Source organism: Mobula hypostoma, chromosome 21 (genome assembly GCF_963921235.1).
Source record: "Mobula hypostoma chromosome 21, sMobHyp1.1, whole genome shotgun sequence".
Taxonomy (NCBI): domain Eukaryota; kingdom Metazoa; phylum Chordata; class Chondrichthyes; order Myliobatiformes; family Myliobatidae; genus Mobula; species Mobula hypostoma.
Window position 1 is genome coordinate 45,202,433 of NC_086117.1, and position 18,396 is coordinate 45,220,828.

An 18,396-nucleotide genomic window follows, 5' to 3' on the forward strand; every position below is an offset into this window, starting at 1 on the left:
ATCCAATTATGGGAACAGTATGTGTCCCACTGTCCCAGAGTGATGACAGTGTGTTTCCAACTGCAAGTGCGAGGTCAGTATGTGGTCCACTGTGGGTTCACTGTGTGTCTCAGTGTGAGGACGGTGTGTTTCCCACTGTCCAATGCAAGGACAGTGTATGGTTCATTGTCCCAGTGAGAAAACTGTGCTTCCCCGCCTCTGTCTCAGTGTCAGGACAGTATGTGTCTCACTATCCCAGAGCAAAAACAGTGTGTGCCCCCTTGTCTCAGTGTGAGGACAATGGTTGTCCCACTCTGCATCCAGTGTGTATCCCAGGGCAAGGACTGAGTGCCCCAATATCCCCGGGTAGGGATGGTGTGTCCCAATGTCCCAGGGCAAGGATGGAGTGTCCCAATGTCCCCGGGTAGGGATGGTGTGTCCCAATGTCCCAGGGCAAGGATGGAGTGTCCCAATGTCCCCCGGTAGGGATGGTGTGTCCCAATGTCCCCGGGTAGGGATGGTGTGTCCCAATGTCCCAGGGCAAGGATGGAGTGTCCCAATACCCCAGGGCAAGGATGGAGTGTCCCAATGTCCCCGGGTAGGGATGGTGTGTCCCAATGTCCCAGGGCAAGGATGGAGTGTCCCAATGTCCCCCGGTAGGGATGGTGTGTCCCAATGTCCCCGGGTAGGGATGATGTGTCCCAATGTCCCAGGGCAAGGATGGAGTGTCCCAATGCCCCAGGGCAAGGATGGTGTGTCCCAATGTCCCCAGGTAGGGATGGTGTGTCCCAATGTCCCAGGGCAAGGGTGATGTGTCCCAATGTCCCAGAACAAGGATGTTGTGTGTCCCAATGTCCCAATGTCCCAGAGCGAGGATGGTGTGTCCCAATCCCCCAGGGCAAGGATGGTGTGTCCCGATGTCCCAATGTCCTACTGTCCCAGTGAAAGGACTGAATGTATCACACTGTCCTGGTACAAGGGCCATGCGTGCGCGTATCCCACTTTCTCACTGCGAGCGCAGTGCATGTCCCACTGTCTGACAGACAAAGACACTACCAACACTCAACCTAAGTTCAGGACATGAAGTTTTGTTGATGATGTGGAAGCTGAGGATAGGTGAATTCAGCGCTGTCACCTTGCTCCGTCTCCCTGGTGATATCGCTGGTCGGCTTGTTGGTTTTCCCCGAGCCTGCCCGCTCTCGCCGCCAGCTATGTGGCCCTGTGAAGGTGAACTCACAGCAGTCGGCTTCAAAGGTGCACACCTGTTGGGGCTCGCAGGGCCCCCCCACAACGCTGATGTCATCGATAGCGATATCTGCTACTCCGTCGGTCTGACTTGCTTCAAATATCATCTGCAGCCCCAGGAACAGAATCAGAATCAGCTTTAGTGTCTCCGGAGTACGGTGTGAGATGTGTTGTTCTGCAGCAGCACAATAATAATAGAAAAATCATCAATTACAATCAGAAATATATATTACATTAAATTAAATGAGTATTGCAAAAAGAGAACACAAAAAAGGAAAAAAATAGTGAGGTGGTGTCCATGGCTTTATCGTCCATTCAGAAGTGTGACGGTGGAGGGGAAGAAACTGTCTCTAAGACGTTGAGCGTGTGTCTTCAGGATCCTGTACCTCCTCCTTCAGGGTAGCAACAAGACGAGGAGAGATGAGGGTCCATCATGACCAACGTCGCCTTTTTGAAGCAACGCCTTCTGAAGATGTTCTTGACGCTAGGGCAGCGGGTGCCCGTGATGGAGCTGGCTCAGTTTGTAACTTTCTGCAGCTTTTTCCCATTCCTGGTCAGTGGCCTCTCCATCTCAGACGGTGATGCAACCAGTTAGAATGCTCCCCGCAGTACATCTGTAGAGATTTGCGAGAGTCTTTGGTGACGTACCAAGGCTCCTCGAGCTCCTAATGAAATATCGCTGCTGTTGTGCCTTCTTTGTAATTGCATCAATATGTTGGGCCCAGGATAGATCTTCACAATGTTGACACTCAGACACTGCTCACTGCTGATCCCTCGACGATGACTGGTGTGCGTTTCCTTGACTACTGCTTCCTGAAGTTCTCGATCAATTCCTTGGTCTTACTGATGTTGAGTGCAAGGTTGTTGTTGCGACACCACCCAACCAGCTGATCTATCTCGCTCCAGTTCGCCTCCTCGTCATCATCTGAAATTATGCCAGCTGTAGTTGTGTCATTGGCAAATTTACAGATGGTGTTTAAGCCATGCAGTCATGTGTGTAGGGAGAGTCGAACAGTGGGCTAAACATGCATCCTTGAGGTGTACCCATGTTGATTGTCAGCAAAGAGGAGATCTTATTTCCAATCCACACAGAATGTGGTCTCCTGGTGCAGAAGTCAAAGATCTGACTGCAGAGGGAAGAATGGAGGCCCAGGTCATGGAACTCATTCATTAACACTGAGGGTATGATGGTGCTGAACGCTGAGCTGTAATCAGTAAACATCAGCCTGATGTAGGTGTTACTACTGACCAGGTGATCTGAGGCTGAGTGGAGAGCCAGTGAGGGAGTATCTACCGTAGACCTATTGTGGCGAGAGGCAAACTGCAGCAGCTTCAGGTCCTTGCTTAGGCAGGAATTGATTCTGGCCACGACAAACCTCTGAAAACAATTCATCACAGTGGACATGAGTGCCACAGGACAAGGGTCGTTGGCAGCTCACCCTGCTTTCGGACATTGGTATGATGCAGGTAAGAACCCCCGACTGCAGCAGCGAGAGATTGAAGACGTCCTTGAACACTCACACCAGTTGTTTGGCACAAGTTTTCAGTGTCATACCAGATACACCACCAGGGCCGAATGCCTTGTGAAAGTCGCACCCTCATGAAAGATGTTCTGACGTTGGCCTCGGAGACAGAGATCACGGGGTCACCAGATGCCGCAGGGATTCACACAGCTGTAGTTTTATTCTCCCTTTCAAAGTGTGCATAAAAGGCATTCTGCTCATCTGGGACTGAAGCTTCACAGCCATTCATGGTGTTAGCTTTCACCCTGCAGGAGTAATGACCTGCAAAGCCTGCCAGAGCCTTGCAGGGTGCATCGACTCTGTCTCCAACTTCAATGAGAATAATTTTTTATTCACTCTTAAAATACCCTTCTGCAGGTCACACCTGGATCACCAACTTTGAATGTTACAGATCCAGACCTCAGCAAACAACAAACAAGAGAAAGTCTGCAGATGCTGGAAGTCTGAGCAACACACACAAAATGCTGGAGGAACTCAGCAGGCCAGGCAGCATCTATGGAAAAGTGTACATTTGACGTTTCAGGCCGAGACCCTTCAGCAGGATGGAAAACAACAAACCTCCTGGGTCATCCCTGGCTTCTGGTTTAGGTATCTCCAGTATGTTTTGAAGGCACACTCTTATCCACACAGGTCCTGATGAATTTGGTGACAATTGTGGCGTATTCATTCAGATTTGAAGATGAATCCCTGAATATTGTCCAGTCCACCATCTCAAAGTAGTCCTGTAAGCACTCCTCCATCTCCCTCGACCATACCTTCTTGGTCCTCACCACTAGTGCTGTGGTCTTTAGTCTCTGCCTGTATGCTGGGAGTCACAATACAGCCAGGTGATCGGACTTTCCGAAGGGATGTCAAGGTGGTGTAACAGTGGTCAATTGTGTCGGCTCCTCTGGTTTGACAGGTGATATGCTGCTCAGAGGCTTCTTCAGGAGGTCAGCTCAGTGTCTGAGCACTGATAACCTCGGCCAATGACAGAATGAACACCATCACAGAACTGTCCCAGCACTAAAACAGTCCATTTGGCATGTCCAGTCCAGGTTGGGTGTTGGCAGAGAAATCCTATCAGCCCATCTTCCGGACCCCAGCCTCGCCTATGGGTTGCAGATTAATTAATCGGCATCCGTTAGTCTCATCAGACCATGGATTTGCGCCTTGGAAGGTTTCCAGGGCGCGGGCCTGAGCAAGGTTGTATGGAAGACTGGCAGTTGCCCATGCTGCAAGTCTCCCCTCTCCACGACACCGATGTTGTCCAAGGGAAGGGCACTGGGACCCATACAGCTTGGCACCAGTGTCGCAGCAGATGTGTGGTTAAGTGCCTTGCTCAAGGACACAACACGCTGCCTCAGCCAAGGCTCGACCTTCAGATCGCTAGGCGAATGCCTTAACCACTTGCCCACACGCCAACACTTGCAGATACACTTTGGAGTAACCACAGGCCTAGTGGGGGCCAGTAAGCTTGTCAAGGGTCAACGTTAGTCTTACTATGAGTGATATTATTGACATGTTGATGCCTTGGCCCCTTCACTCCTGCAACCACAATCCAGAACCTTCAGTCCTGCTCCCTGAACCCTGTGCTTTGAACCCACAACACAGTTCCCCGTGCCCTGCACTCTGCCCTCTGCCCTCTGATCCCTGCCCTTTGAAACCTAAACCCCACTCCCTGCTCACTGCACTGCACGGACTCCCATTTCTCTATCTTGTTTCCTAACACCTCAATGGGTTTGGCTGCCTTCCCTTTGAAATGGCTGCCTGCTCTCCTCCAAATGGCTGATGGAATACAGTGATGGGAAGTGTATAGTCATGCACTTTGGTAGAAGAAGTGAAAGAGTTGACTATTTTCTAAATGGAGAGAAAATACAAAAAAAAACTGAGGTGTAAAGTGACCTGGGAGTCCTTGTGCAAGATTCCCTAAAGGTTAATATGCAGGTTGAGTCTGTGGTGAGAAAAGCAAATGCGATGTTAGCATTCATTTCAAGATGACTGGAATATAAAGGTAGGGATGTAATGTTGAGACTTTATAAAGCACTGGTGAGGCCTCACTTGGAGTAATGTGTGTGGTTTTGAGCCCCTTATCTTAGAAAGGATGTGTTGAAACTGGAGAAGGTTGAAAGATGGTTCACGAAAATGATTCCAGGATTGAATGGCTTGTCATGTGAAGAGTGTTTGATGGCTCTGGGCCTGTATTCACTGGAATTCAGTGAGGGGTGACTTCATTGAAACCTATCGAATGGTGAAAGGCCTTGACAGAGTGGATGTGGAGAGAATGTTTCCTATGGAGGGAAAGTCTAAGACCAGAGGACACAGCCTCAGAATAGAGAGGCATCCTTTTAGAACAGACATAAGGAGGAATTTCTTTAGCCAGAGAGTGGTGAATCTGTGGAATTCTTTGTCACAGGCAGTTTTGGAGGCCAAGTCTTTATGTATATTTAAGGCCGAGCTTGTTAGATTTTTAATTGGTCAGGGCATGAAAGGATATGGGGAGAAGGCAGGAGACTGGGGCTGAGAGGAAATTGGATCAGCCATGAAATGGTGGAGCAGACTCGATGGGCCAAATAGCCTAATTCTGCTCCTACATCTTAAAGTCTTGTGGTCAATTCTGGTCCATGCTAATCCTTGGTTTCAATCAGTTCGACTGATGGAGTCTAATTCGGGAATTCCCTCCCTTCCCCCCAACTGTCCCATGTCCTCAGCCCTACCATCTTTAGCTGCTTCATCACTTTCCTTCCACCATGCGGACATGGTCACTGATGATTGCACCGTGTTCAATTCTGTGCACACCTCATTGACACGCAACCAGGCTGTTCGGCTCAACTGGTCCCTGCAAACCAAGTTGCCCCATACAAGCCGGTCCATTTGCCAGCATTTGGCCCATAACTTTCAAAATCTTTCCAATCCAAATGTCTTTTAAAAGCTGTAATTGTACCTGTCTCAACCATTTCCTCTGGCGACCCACTCCACATAGATATCACCCTTAGTGTAAAAAAAATGCTCTTCAAGGTGCTATTAAATCTCTCCCCTCTCACCTTAAACCTATGCCCACTAGTTCTTGATTCCCCAAACCTGGGAAAAAGACAGTGCATTCACCCTATCTATACCCCTCACGATCTTATACATCTCTGCAACATCACCTCTCAAGCTCCTATCATCTAAGGAATAAAGTCCGAGCCTGTCTTAACCTCTCACTATACATCACTTCCTCAAGTCTTGGCAGAATCTGTGTAAATCTTTTCTGCACTCCTTCTTGTTTCGTAACATCATCCTTATAACAGGGCGACCAAAACCGAACACAACACTCCACATGCATCCTCACCAGTGTCCTGTGTACCATGAAGTCCCAGCTGTTATCCGCAGTGCCCTGAGTGGTGAAGCCAAAAGCTCTCTTCAGCACCTCGCTTCAGAGAACCATTTACTTGTACTTCAAGGTCGCACTGCTCTACAAAGCTGCTATTCACTGTAGAAGTCCTACCCGGATTTGACTTTTCAAAACACAACGCCATGTTCTTATCCAAATTAAACTCCATTTGCCATTCCTCGGCCCACTTCCTCAGCTGGTCGAGATCCCCCTACGATTTTGAAACCTGTCTTCAAATCCACTATATACTCGCCAGTGAACGAAACCGCCCATTCCTCTAGCTCGTCTGAGGCAACATTTACACATGGGCTAATGTGGCAAATAACAAAAGAGCGAGGCAGCCACCGTCTCCACCAAGAGAGAATCTAACGATACTCTTGATGCCCAGTGGTACTGCCACCATGAGATCCTCCTCTGCCGCCATTGACCAGTCACTCAGCTGGAGCAGCACATCAGTCCTGAACTACAAGGGCAGGTCGGTGCTGGATGCCCTTCGGTAAATAACTCCCGACAAGCTCCTCTCTTTCCAGAAGGCTCTCGGCCCAGAACGTCAGCTCTTTGTTTGCCGAGCTCCCTCCCCCACCAGCTTGTGCGTGTGGAACCAGAGCTTTCTGCCGTCTCCAAGCCACCGGTCAGGAGTGTGATGCCCCCCACTTGCCTGGGCGAGTACAGCTCTCAGGAAGCTCAGCACCATCCAGAAGAAAGCAGCCTGAAACCCCATCAATGCCCCCCCCTCCCCTACCACTGCTGCACAGCTCATCAACCAGGTTACTCCGACGCTGAGACCTGCACTCACACGGGAACCCCACGACCTGCTAAATCCCCTCCGAGATGCACACCCCCCTTTCCTTCGCCCTCCCTGGTGTCGAACCTGAAACTCCCTCCCCAGCAGCAGCAGCATTGAGATGAATGTCTGGAACGCCAAGGCGTAAAAGTCCACCCGGCTGAGCGCTGGAACATGGGTTTACTATAGAAGGGTGATTGGTTCCCATGCTGTAGACCCTCTGATCCTACGAGCACGGTGGGACACTTCCACCAAAGGGGCTGCAGCCGGGGTGTGGAGGTGTTTAGCCACGGGCAGCAGATCAAGAGGCAGCACCCAAATCAGAAAAATAGCTTGCATAACTTGGAGTCAAATTTCACTCAATGTTGTTTCTGTGAACTGACTTCACGACGGAAGTTGTGCCAAGCAAGCACAAGAGTGGATGTACCTGGGACATGAGCAAAGCTGGTGAGTACAGCAGCCCACACACATTAGAGGGTAATCATCCATGGCCTGCGGAACATTGCTCCCCTGGGCCAGGTTCTTCAGCCACAACGTATGCCTGGGGAAGATTAACCCCTCAGTGTAGTGTGTGACTCTGACTCAGTGCCAGAGGACTGTACAGTTGTTGGTGTGAATGTAGGTAGTACCTGGCTGCTGTTGGAGGCATCCGATACCCAAGGCAGGAGCCCTGTCCTTGCCACTTGTCTGTATTTTGATCTCCCACTGTACCCATTGTGACCGCATGCTCCCTCCCCAAATACACCTGGGCAGGTTGACATCCTGGGCAAGAGGGCGGCACATACACATGCAGCGGCCTCTCGGCGGCCAACCAAAGGAGGACTTTTCTTTGTTCAATGTATAGTAGGACGATCCTTGACTCCAATAACGACGTGTACAGCAGGTCCACTGCATCAGTGGACCGCTCATTGTTCGGAGTAGCTGGCCAGTGGTTCAGAGAAGGCGAGTCGGCACGAGAGGTCAAGAGAGTCGAGTCAGGCTATGGGGCCTGCGGAAGTTGAGTCAGGCCATTGGGCCGGAGAGATTGAGTTTCGGTTGTGGTGAGGACTATATCTCAATCCTCAGTCCTGCTTTGTAGCGTGGCCTCTCCTGTTGGTGCTGTCCTCCAGTGTTGGATCAGTGGAATTACAGCCTGCTCTGCCCAGAACCAACAAATTGCGGGACTTGGACTAAAAATGTGTTCTCCTTTTTTTCTTATTATTTTGAACGCGTGGCTATGTTTTGGCACCTTGGCCCAGAGGAACACTGTCTCATTCAGCAATATTCACATATGGTTTGAATGACAATTAACTTTGATTTGATTTGATTTGATTTTTTAACTGCCTGCCGCCTGGACCCTTGAATAGCCGTCTTGGCTAGGCCCAGAAGCAAATCCACCAGCAGGTCATCCCAACGATATGTCCCCCTCCATACTGGGTGCCTGTATATCAGGAATGCAAGGCAGAAATGCAACCAAAACCCTTAATAGGGAGCATTCCCTTAAATACTGCCCTTCCCACAGTGTGATCTTCCCTCAATACCGCGCTTCCCACTTTGCGAACTTCTCTCAGTACCACCCCTCACACGACGCCACGCTCCCTCCGGACTACCCTTACCACGGAGCGGCGCTCCCTCGGTACCGCGCCCCACGCGTACAGTGCCCACGGGGAGCATGTTCTCTGCTGCGTGAGGGGACCAGTTACCTGGAAGTGTTTGAGCTGCGGACTGATGGTGTGGAATCCGTGTCTCCACTTGTTACCTTGTGTTGCGCCCCTGGTCCACAGGAGCACCTCCCGCTGGCCTTCTTGCTGCACCTTGAGGTTCAGGTTCCCTGTGGGGGAGCTCAATCTTAGTCACAGGCACTCACCTGGCAATGGGGTCCAGAGCACCAGAGAGGGGAACACCAGCACATGCCCTTGTGCAGCTGGAAGCGGGGGGCTGGGGGTGAGTGGAGGTTTGAGGAGAAGGGTTGCGGAATGATGGGGATGTGTGCAGGGTTGGGGGAGTCAGGGACAGTTTACAGATTGAGGCAGGGAGCTTGCCCATAATCTGGTGTAACACACAAAAGCACTGGGTGAGGCAGCATCTGCGGAGAGAGCCAGGCAGCTGAATTATCGGGGTGAGACTCTTTATGGGGACCCAGCGTGTCTGAAGATGCTGCCTGATCTGGAGTTCCTCCGGCGCTTTGCCCGTTGGCCTGCAGAGGGAGCCGGTGAGCAGGATCCACAGCCAGCGCGGTGCCGCCGATTGAGCTGGTTGCCATGGAGATGGGCTGGCCTCCATGATCCATCTGGGCGAGGTGTCCCCGGGGCTACGGGAGAGTGGAGTCTGAGTGGAGGAATGGGGCAGCCCTCGGGCCCTTAATCAGCCAACAGATCACGTAGTGACACTAAACTCGGCTCCCAGTCAGTGACCACACAGCCAGACAGGAGCCTTGGGGAGGGGAGGACACGGAGGAGGAGAGAAAGACAAGCAATGGAAAATCTTCCTCCCCCAGTTTGACAAGAACACACCAATCCCATTTTACAAACCTGGAACATCATCCATAAATCTTCAACCCAATTCACAGTCAGTGTGAGCATGGGAGGTAACCCTGTTGAGGGTCAGTGTGTGGGATCCTGTACCCCAGTGAGGGTCAGTGTGTGGGATCCTGTACCCCAGTGAGGGTCAGTGAGGTATACTATATCCCAGTGAGAGTCAATGTGTGGGATACTGTATCCCAGTGAGGGTCAGTTTGTGGGATACTGTATCCCAGTGAGGGTCAGTGTGTGGGATACTGTATCCCAGTGAGGGTCAGTTTGTGGAATACTGTATCCCAGTGAGGGTCAGTGTGTGGGATACTGTATCCCAGTGGGGGTCAATGTGTGGGATACTGTATCCCAGTGGGGGTCAGTGTGTGCGATACTGTATCCCAGTGGGGGTCAGTATGTGGGATACTGTATCCCAGTGGGGGTCAGTTTGTGGGATCCTGTACCCCAGTGAGGGTCAGTGTGTGGGATACTGTATCCCAGTGGGGGTCAATGTGTGGGATACTGTATCCCAGTGAGGGTCAGTGTGTGGGATGCTGTATCCCAGTGGGGGTCAGTGTGTGGGATACTGTATCCAGTGGGGGTCAGTGTGTGCGATACTGTATCCCGGTGGGGGTCAGTGTGTGGGATACTGTATCCCAGTGAGGGTCAGTGTGTGGGATACTGTATCCAGTGGGGGTCAGTGTGTGGGATACTGTATCCCAGTGGGGGTCAATGTGTGGGATACTGTATCCCAGTGAGGGTCAGTGTGTGGGATGCTGTATCCCAGTGGGGGTCAGTGTGTGGGATACTGTATCCAGTGGGGGTCAGTGTGTGGGATACTGTATCCCAGTGGGGGTCAATGTGTGGGATACTGTATCCCAGTGAGGGTCAGTGTGTGGGATGCTGTATCCCAGTGGGGGTCAGTGTGTGGGATACTGTATCCAGTGGGGGTCAGTGTGTGGGATGCTGTATCCCAGTGGGGGTCAGTGTGTGGGATACTGTATCCAGTGGGGGTCAGTGTGTGGGATACTATATCCCAGTGAGGGTCAGTGTGTGGGATACTGTATCCCAGTGAGGGTCAGTTTGTGGGATACTGTATCCCAGTGGGGGTCAGTATGTGGGATACTGTATCCCAGTGAGGGTCAGTGTGTGGGATCCTGTACCCCAGTGAGGGTCAGTGAGGTATACTGTATCCCGGTGAGGGTCAGTGTGTGGGATACTGTACCCCAGTGAAAGTCAGTGTGTAGGTTACTGTATCCCGGTGAGGGTCAGTGTGTGGGATACTGTATCCCGGTGAGGGTCAGTATGAGGGATACTGTATCCCAGTGAGAGTCAGTGTGTGGGATACTGTATCCCGGTGACGGTCAGTGTGTGGGATACTGTATCCCAGTGAGGGTCAGTGTGTGGGATATTGTATCCAGTGGGGGTCAGTGTGTGGGATACTGTATCCCAGTGGGGGTCAATGTGTGGGATACTGTATCCCAGTGAGGGTCAGTGTGTGGGATGCTGTATCCCAGTGGGGGTCAGTGTGTGGGATACTGTATCCAGTGGGGGTCAGTGTGTGGGATACTGTATCCCAGTGAGGGTCAGTGTGTGGGATATTGTACCCCAGTGGGGGTCAGTGTGTGGGATACTGTATCCAGTGGGGGTCAGTGTGTGGGATACTGTATCCCAGTGAGGGTCAGTGTGTGGGATACTGTATCCCAGTGACGGTCAGTGTGTGGGATACTGTATCCCAGTGGGGGTCAATGTGTGGGATACTGTATCCCAGTGAGGGTCAGTGTGTGGGATACTGTATCCAGTGGGGGTCAGTGTGTGGGATACTGTATCCCAGTGAGGGTCAGTGTGTGGGATACTGTATCCCAGTGACGGTCAGTATGTGGGATACTGTACCCCAGTGAGCATCTGCAGAACTGAATACCGTCTGTTGACAAAGCACTGAAAGTGAACGAGACCGACGACTGGAGACTTACCGATCCTGGGGCCATACATGTGGTACCAGAAGGAGAAGCACAGGTCACAGGCGGTGGCGGTCTGCCTGACGGTGAAGAGTCGTGCAAGATCCTTGCTGCCATCTGGTTTTGCACGGCTGACGAACAGGTACTGACCTGTAGATGGAAAAATGCTGCCAGAGTGAGGGCCGGGTGTGTGGGTTGGCATTGACACCCCACAGCAGTGTTGCTGTGGTCACAAAGGTCCTGTGTTGCCTCCTGTCCCGAAGGATTGGTGATTCGTTCTGCCCTGTGGGCTGTGGACTAGTGTTATTGTCCAATGTATGCTGTCTCTGAAGGTTGTCAGTAAAGAGGGAAACTTCACCCTGAGTAGCTCAAAATTCGACCTTGTGGATGAGGACGGAGAACGGGGTGAGTAGAGTCATTGGTAAAATGAGGCAAGATAGGTTATTGCTATCCTAACTAGGGCAGAATGACTCTCGTACGACATCTGTCTAGACAGCTCCTACCAGACTTGCTAATATTACCTGTCTAGGCAGTTCCTGCCAGACCGTCTAACATTACCTCTATAGACTGCTACTCCCAAACATGTCAACATTACCTGTCTAGACAGCTCCTGCCAGACTGTCCAATATTACCAGTCCAGGCAGCTTCTCTCACGATCTCCAGTGCTTTGGATTGGGAAGTCCTTTATCCCACTTTCATCTCTTTACCAGTGGTTTAATTTATGCTTTCAACAGGAATTCTGCAGATGCTGGAAATTCAAGCAACACACATAAAAGTTGCTGGTGAACGCAGCAGGCCAGGCAGCATCTCTAGGAAGAGATGCAGTCGATGTTTCAGGCCGAGACTCTTTGTCAGGACTAACTGAAGGAAGAGTGAGTAAGGGATTTGAAAGTTGGAGGTGGAGGGGGAGATCCAAAATGATAGGAGGAGACAGGAGGGGGAGGGATGGAGCCAAGAGCTGGACAGGTGATAGGCAAAAGGGATACGAGAGGATCATGGGACAGGAGGTCCGGGAAGAAAGACAAGGGGGGGACCCAGAGGATGGGCAAGGGGTATATTCAGAGGGACAGAGGGAGAAAAAAGGAGAGTGAGAGAAAGCATGTGTGTGTAGAGATAAGTAACAGATGGGGTACGAGGGGGAGGTGGGGCATTAGTGGAAGTTAGAGAAGTCGATGTTCATGCCATCAGGTTGGAAGCTACCCAGACGGAATATAAGGTGTTGTTCCTCCAACCTGAGCCTCCTCACTGTAAAGATGAAGCCACAAACTACCACCCCACCAGCCTCCGGGTCCAACATATTATTCTCCGTAACTTCCGCCACCTCCAATGGGATCCCACCACCAAGCACATCTTTCCCTCCCCCCCTCTCTCTGCATTCCGCAGGGATCGCTCCCTACACAACTCCCTTGTCCATTCGACCCCCCATCCCTCCCCACTGATCTCCCTCCTGGCACTTATCCGTGTAAGCAGAACAAGTGCTACACATGCCCTTCCACTTCCTCCCTTACCACCATTCAGGGCCCCAAACAGTCCTTCCAGGTGAGGCAACACTTCACCTGTGAGTCGGCTGGGGTGATATACTGCATCCGGTGCTCTCGATGTGGCCTTTTATATATTGGCGAGACCCGACGCAGACTGGGAGACCGCTTTGCTGAACACCTACGCTCTGTCCGCCAGAGAAAGCAGGATCTCCCAGTGGCCACACATTTTAATTCCACATCCCATTCCCATTCTGACATGTCTATCCATGGCCTCCTCTACTGTAAAGATGAAGCCACACTCAGGCTGGAGGAACAACACCTTATATTCCGTCTGGGTAGCCTCCAACCTGATGGCATGAACATCGACTTCTCTAACTTCCGCTAATGCCCCACCTCCCCCTCGTACCCCATCTGTTACTTATTTTTATACACACATTCTTTCTCTCACTCTCCTTTTTCTCCCTCTGTCCCTCTGAATATACCCCTTGCCCATCCTTTGGGTCCCCCCCCTTGTCTTTCTTCCCGGACCTCCTGTCCCATGATCCTCTCGTATCCCTTTTGCCTATCACCTGTCCAGCTCTTGGCTCCATCCCTCCCCCTCCTGTCTTCTCCTATCATTTTGGATCTCCCCCTCCCCCTCCAACTTTCAAATCCCTTACTAACTCTTCCTTCAGTTAGTCCTGACGAAGGGTCTCGGCCTGAAACGTCGACTGCACCTCTTCCTAGAGATGCTGCCTGGCCTGCTGCGTTCACCAGCAACTTTTATGTGTGTTGCTTAATTTATGCTTTGATGGTTTCTGCAAATCTCCACATTCTCAGCATTCATTATACCTCATTACCCTTTCCTTTCAATCTCAATCCATATTTATATTAATAATAAATTAGGGAGATATCAGTCTGTTTGTGCATTATTCATTTGTCAATAGAAAACATTCAGCTATTTCCATACAATTCTTCCACAGACTGATCAGTTGATTTCCATATCCACTTCCCCTTAGACATTTGAACCTACCTTTAAGGCCAATTAATGTTACACTGTTTATCTATCTGCAATTAAATGTGAAGTTCTATCACATTATGATGACTCTTCCTAGAAAATACTTTGATAATACTAATTTATGGAAGACCTTTACATGACTGCTATTTCACCTTGTGTGATCAGTTCTGTAGGGGGAGGGTGAAAATAATTTACCTGATAAGTTTGCGCGGCGTTAGCGTAACACTTCACAACGCAGTAAGCGGGGTTCATTTCCGGTGCTGCCTGTAATGGGTTTGTCCATCGTCCCTGTAACTAAGTAGCTTTCCTCCGGGTGCTCCGGTTTCCTCCCACATTCCCAAGACATAAGACATACGGAATACTCACAACACACTGGAGGAACACAGCAGGTCGGGCAGCATCCGTGGAAACGATGAGTCGACGTTTCGGGCTGGAACCCTTCGTCAGGACTGAAGATGGAAGGGGCAGAGGCCCTATAAAGAAGGTGGGGGAGGGTTGGAAGGAGAAGGCTGGTAGGTTCAGTTGAAAAACCAGTAATTTGAAAGACAAAGGGGTTGGGGAGGGGAAGCAGGGAGGTGATAGTCAGGAAAACAATGGGTAGTAGAAGGAGGTGGAACCATGAGGGAGGTGATAGGCAGCTGGGGGAGGGGGCAGAGTGAAATAGGGATAGAGGAAGAGAGGGGGAGGGAATTACCAGAAGTTGGAGAATTCTATGTTCATACCAAGGGGCTGGAGACTACCTAGACGGTATATGAGGTGTTGCTCCTCCAACCTGAGTTTAGCCTTATCATGGCAGTAGAGGAGGCCATGTATGGACATATCTGAATGGGACTGGGAAGCAGAGTTGCCAGACCTGCTGAGTTCCTCCAGCATGTTGTGAGTGTTGCTAAGATCCCAGCATCTGCAGATTATTTTGTGCCCAAGACATACGGGTTGGGGTTAGTAAATTGTGAGCACGCGGTGTTAGAGCCAGAAGCATGGCGATACTTGTCGCAGACCCCAGCTCATCCTCGGACCACGTTGGCTGTTGATGCAAATGGCACATTTCACCATACGTTTCAATGTTCTGATGTACATGTGACCAATAAACTAATCTTTTATCTTTTTCTTTTTTGCTCCAACCTCATTTGGAGAGCCTCTCTGATTGCTTATAAAAGGGCCAGTGCTGGGTCCTCCAGCTTACCTCCACAACTGATGGTGTGATCATACATCGGGCCCGGTTTACTCGAGTTTGAACAGTTCCCACTGCCAAGCTGCCATTGATCATCTGCTCCATTTTGCCATTCGCATAGACCGGTTTCAAAATTGCAGGAGATTGCTGCAAGCCAATAGGAACAAGAATTTTAGTCCACATGTAGTGTGTATCAGTCCTCATAGAGTGGCTCACAGTGTATACCCCTTAGTGTATATTCTTCAGTATACACACCACTCGTTGTACACACTCCTTAGTCTACAGTCCTCAGTGTACGCACACACCCTCAGTCTATACATTTCACTGTATACACATTCCTCAGTGCATAGATCCTAAATGTATTCAATCTCAGTATAGAGTGCTCAGTGTAGGCACCCCTCAATGTATACAATCCTCTGTGTACACTTTTCAGTGTATAATCCTTAGTGTACAAATTCCTAAGTGTACAGTTCATAGTATACCCATTCCTTTATGTACAGTGTTTATGCATTCCTCAGTGTAGTGTCCTCAGTGTACACATTCCTCAGAGTACAGGCCATTGTGTACACATTCCTCAATATACAGTCCTTTGTGTACTCATTCCTCAGTGTACAGTGCTTAATGTTCCTATTCAGTGAAAACATTCATCCGTGTACAGTCCTTAGCATATCCATTCCTCAATGTACAGTCCATCATGTACACATTCTGAAGTGTACCGTGCTTAGTGTACACGTTCTTCAGTGTACATACACCTCAGTGTTCTGTCCTCAGTGTTCCCATTCCCCAGTGTACCCATTCCCCAGTGTTCCCATTCCCCAGTGTTCCCATTCCTCAGTGTTCCCATTCCCCAGTGTTCCCATCCCTCAGTGTTCCCATTCCCCAGTGTGCCCATTCTTCAGTGTTCCCATTCCCCAGTGTTCCCATCCCTCAGTGTTCCCATTCCCCAGTGTTCCCATCCCTCAGTGTGCCCATTCCCCAGTGTGCCCATTCCTCAGTGTTCCCATTCCTCAGTGTTCCCATTCCCCAGTGTTCCCATTCCTCAGTGTTCCCATTCCCCAGTGTTCCCATCCCTCAGTGTTCCCATTCCCCAGTGTGCCCATTCCCCAGTGTACCCATTCCTCAGTGTTCCCATTCCCCAGTGTACCCATTCCTCAGTGTTCCCGTTCCTCAGTGTTCCCATTCCCCAGTGTTCCCATTCCTCAGTGTTCCCATTCCTCAGTGTACAGTCCTTAGTGTGTTCATTCCTTGGTGTACAAATTCCTCGGTATACAATCCTTACAGTCCTTGGTGTACCATTTCTTAGTGTACAGTCCTTGGCGTATCATTCTTCAGTGTACACATTCCTCAGTAGACATACCCTTCGATGTACATATTCCTCTGTCCATGCATCCTTCAGAGTGTCAGATTTACTGTGCTGATTCTCACATCTTGAAGGAACATGTGTGGCTATTTGTCTGCCCATCACGTGTTGTGTGTCTATGAGACCTACACACGTTCTTCCTCACACACCATACAGTCATAGATTCATACAGCACACAAAAGGTCCTTTGGCCCGATGGGCCCATTGAAACGTCCTATTTGCTCATATTTGACCCATATCCCTTTCATCCTCTTCCATCCATGTACTTTCAAATGTTGTTTATCTACCTGCCACAACAACTTCGTCTGCAGTTCATTCCATATACAGATCACCCTCTGAGTGAAAACATTGCCTCTCGAGTTCCTATTTAATCTTTGTCCTCTCCCTTTAAATCAATACCCTCTAGTGCATGATTCCCGACCCTGGGAAAAAGGATATGTGTATTCCCCTATTGATACCCCTTATACCATTATAACATTGTTCTCCCACACCCCAAGGGATAATGCCCTAGCCTTTCCATCCTCTCCCTATAACTCAGGCCCTTGTGTTCTGGCAAACTCCTCATAAATATTTTTGCTTTGTCTCTGCATAACTACATATCAATTAAGTAAAAGCATGGATGTGGGAGATGGTTTTAACTGGTGTATTCATGTTGCAGAGGGAGAGAGAAAGACCAAAAAACGCGCATGTGCAGACAACAGATCAACATGTAGTGCTAAGGTGGGGGTCATTGCTCTAAAAGTAATAGACCCATACATTACATTTTCTGCCCCTTTAGATTAATACACCATAAAACTGTACATGTAGAAAACATTTAATTTCCTTTTCATTAACCCATATTCCAAATAAGCTTGCTTTCACAGTAACAGTCCACAACTACACAGTTCCAAAAGTTCTGTCTTTTGGGTGGTTCTGTAACTTTCAGGTTTGCGCCTCTGGCCCTGTAGAGTGGCATCAGGTTTGGAAGGTGGCTTGCCTAAGACAACGTTCTCCGTTTCTGGTGTCACGTTGCTGTCAGTGACATGATCATCACAGAGTGGTAAGTCTGGTGACCGTAATGTGTACGTCTTGTTCGATGCAGTCGATTTAAGTTTGTTCTTCAGTTGAGTATCCGGTATCTAGTCCACATGACGTCTCCGTGTCTGCTCTCCTACATACACTGTGCACATCAGTGGTCCAGTTCTTGAAGCTATCTGACCAGGTATCCACGTGTCTTCTCAGTAATCACGCACTAGGACTTCCTGTCCAATCTTAGAGCTCCTTGCTGCTTCACTTGGCAACTGGCTGAACTGTTTATTCTGCACTGCCCTCCATAGATCTGGTTTCAGGAGGTCTATGCAAGATCTCAGATTCCTGTTCACGAACAGCATTGCAAGTGTTTGACTTGTCGCGTAAACAGAGTTCTGATGCACAAAAAGTATGTTGTCCATCTTGTGCTGTAGAGAAACACCCTCCTTGCCCATCACTTTAATGGACTTCTTGTGGGTTTAAATAAACCTTTCAGCTAACCCATTCTTGAGGAGCTGACTTAAAATCCCTGATGCCAGGTTCCTTCATGAATAGCTGGAATACTTCTGATGTGTATTGTGTTCCATTGTCACTCACAATTTGTTCTGGTAAACTATTTCTGGCATAGATAGTCCTCAGGGCAGAGACAGCCTTTGCAGAGGCAGTTGACCTCATTGGTGTAACCTCCAGCCAATTCAAATGAGTATCCACAGCAATCAGGGACATGGAGTTCATGAATAGCCCAGCAAAGTCAATATATACTCTTTGCCTTGGTGATTACAGCCACTCCCATTGGTGTAACAGTGTCTGTGGCAGTGCATTTTGAACTTTTTGGTATCCCGAACTGGTTTTGTCAAGTCTTCGATCTGGTTATCTATTCCCGGCCACCATACGTAGCTCTGGGTGAGACTCTTCATCCTGACTGTACCCAGATGGTGTCCTTCATGCAGATTCTCTAACACTTTAGTGCGCAGTTTAGTGGAAACTCGACAGAAGATCCACACATCAGCGGTTTTTTGACATACCGACAGTTGGTCTCGTCTCACTGA

General features: G+C 49.7%; 1 protein-coding gene across 1 annotated transcript in view; it reads right to left on the bottom strand.

Annotated features, from left to right (window-relative positions):
• The window catches only part of LOC134359975 (apical endosomal glycoprotein-like), a 74,133-nt gene that overhangs the window by 42,605 nt on the left and 13,132 nt on the right, over positions 1-18,396 (bottom strand). The window contains exons 2-5 of the mRNA XM_063073894.1: positions 14,992-15,126; positions 11,346-11,480; positions 8,566-8,693; positions 1,115-1,331 (exon numbers count right to left, since the gene is read on the bottom strand). Coding sequence (XP_062929964.1) covers positions 1,115-1,331; positions 8,566-8,693; positions 11,346-11,480; positions 14,992-15,126 — 615 coding nt within the window. The remainder of the gene's footprint in view (positions 1-1,114; positions 1,332-8,565; positions 8,694-11,345; positions 11,481-14,991; positions 15,127-18,396) is intronic.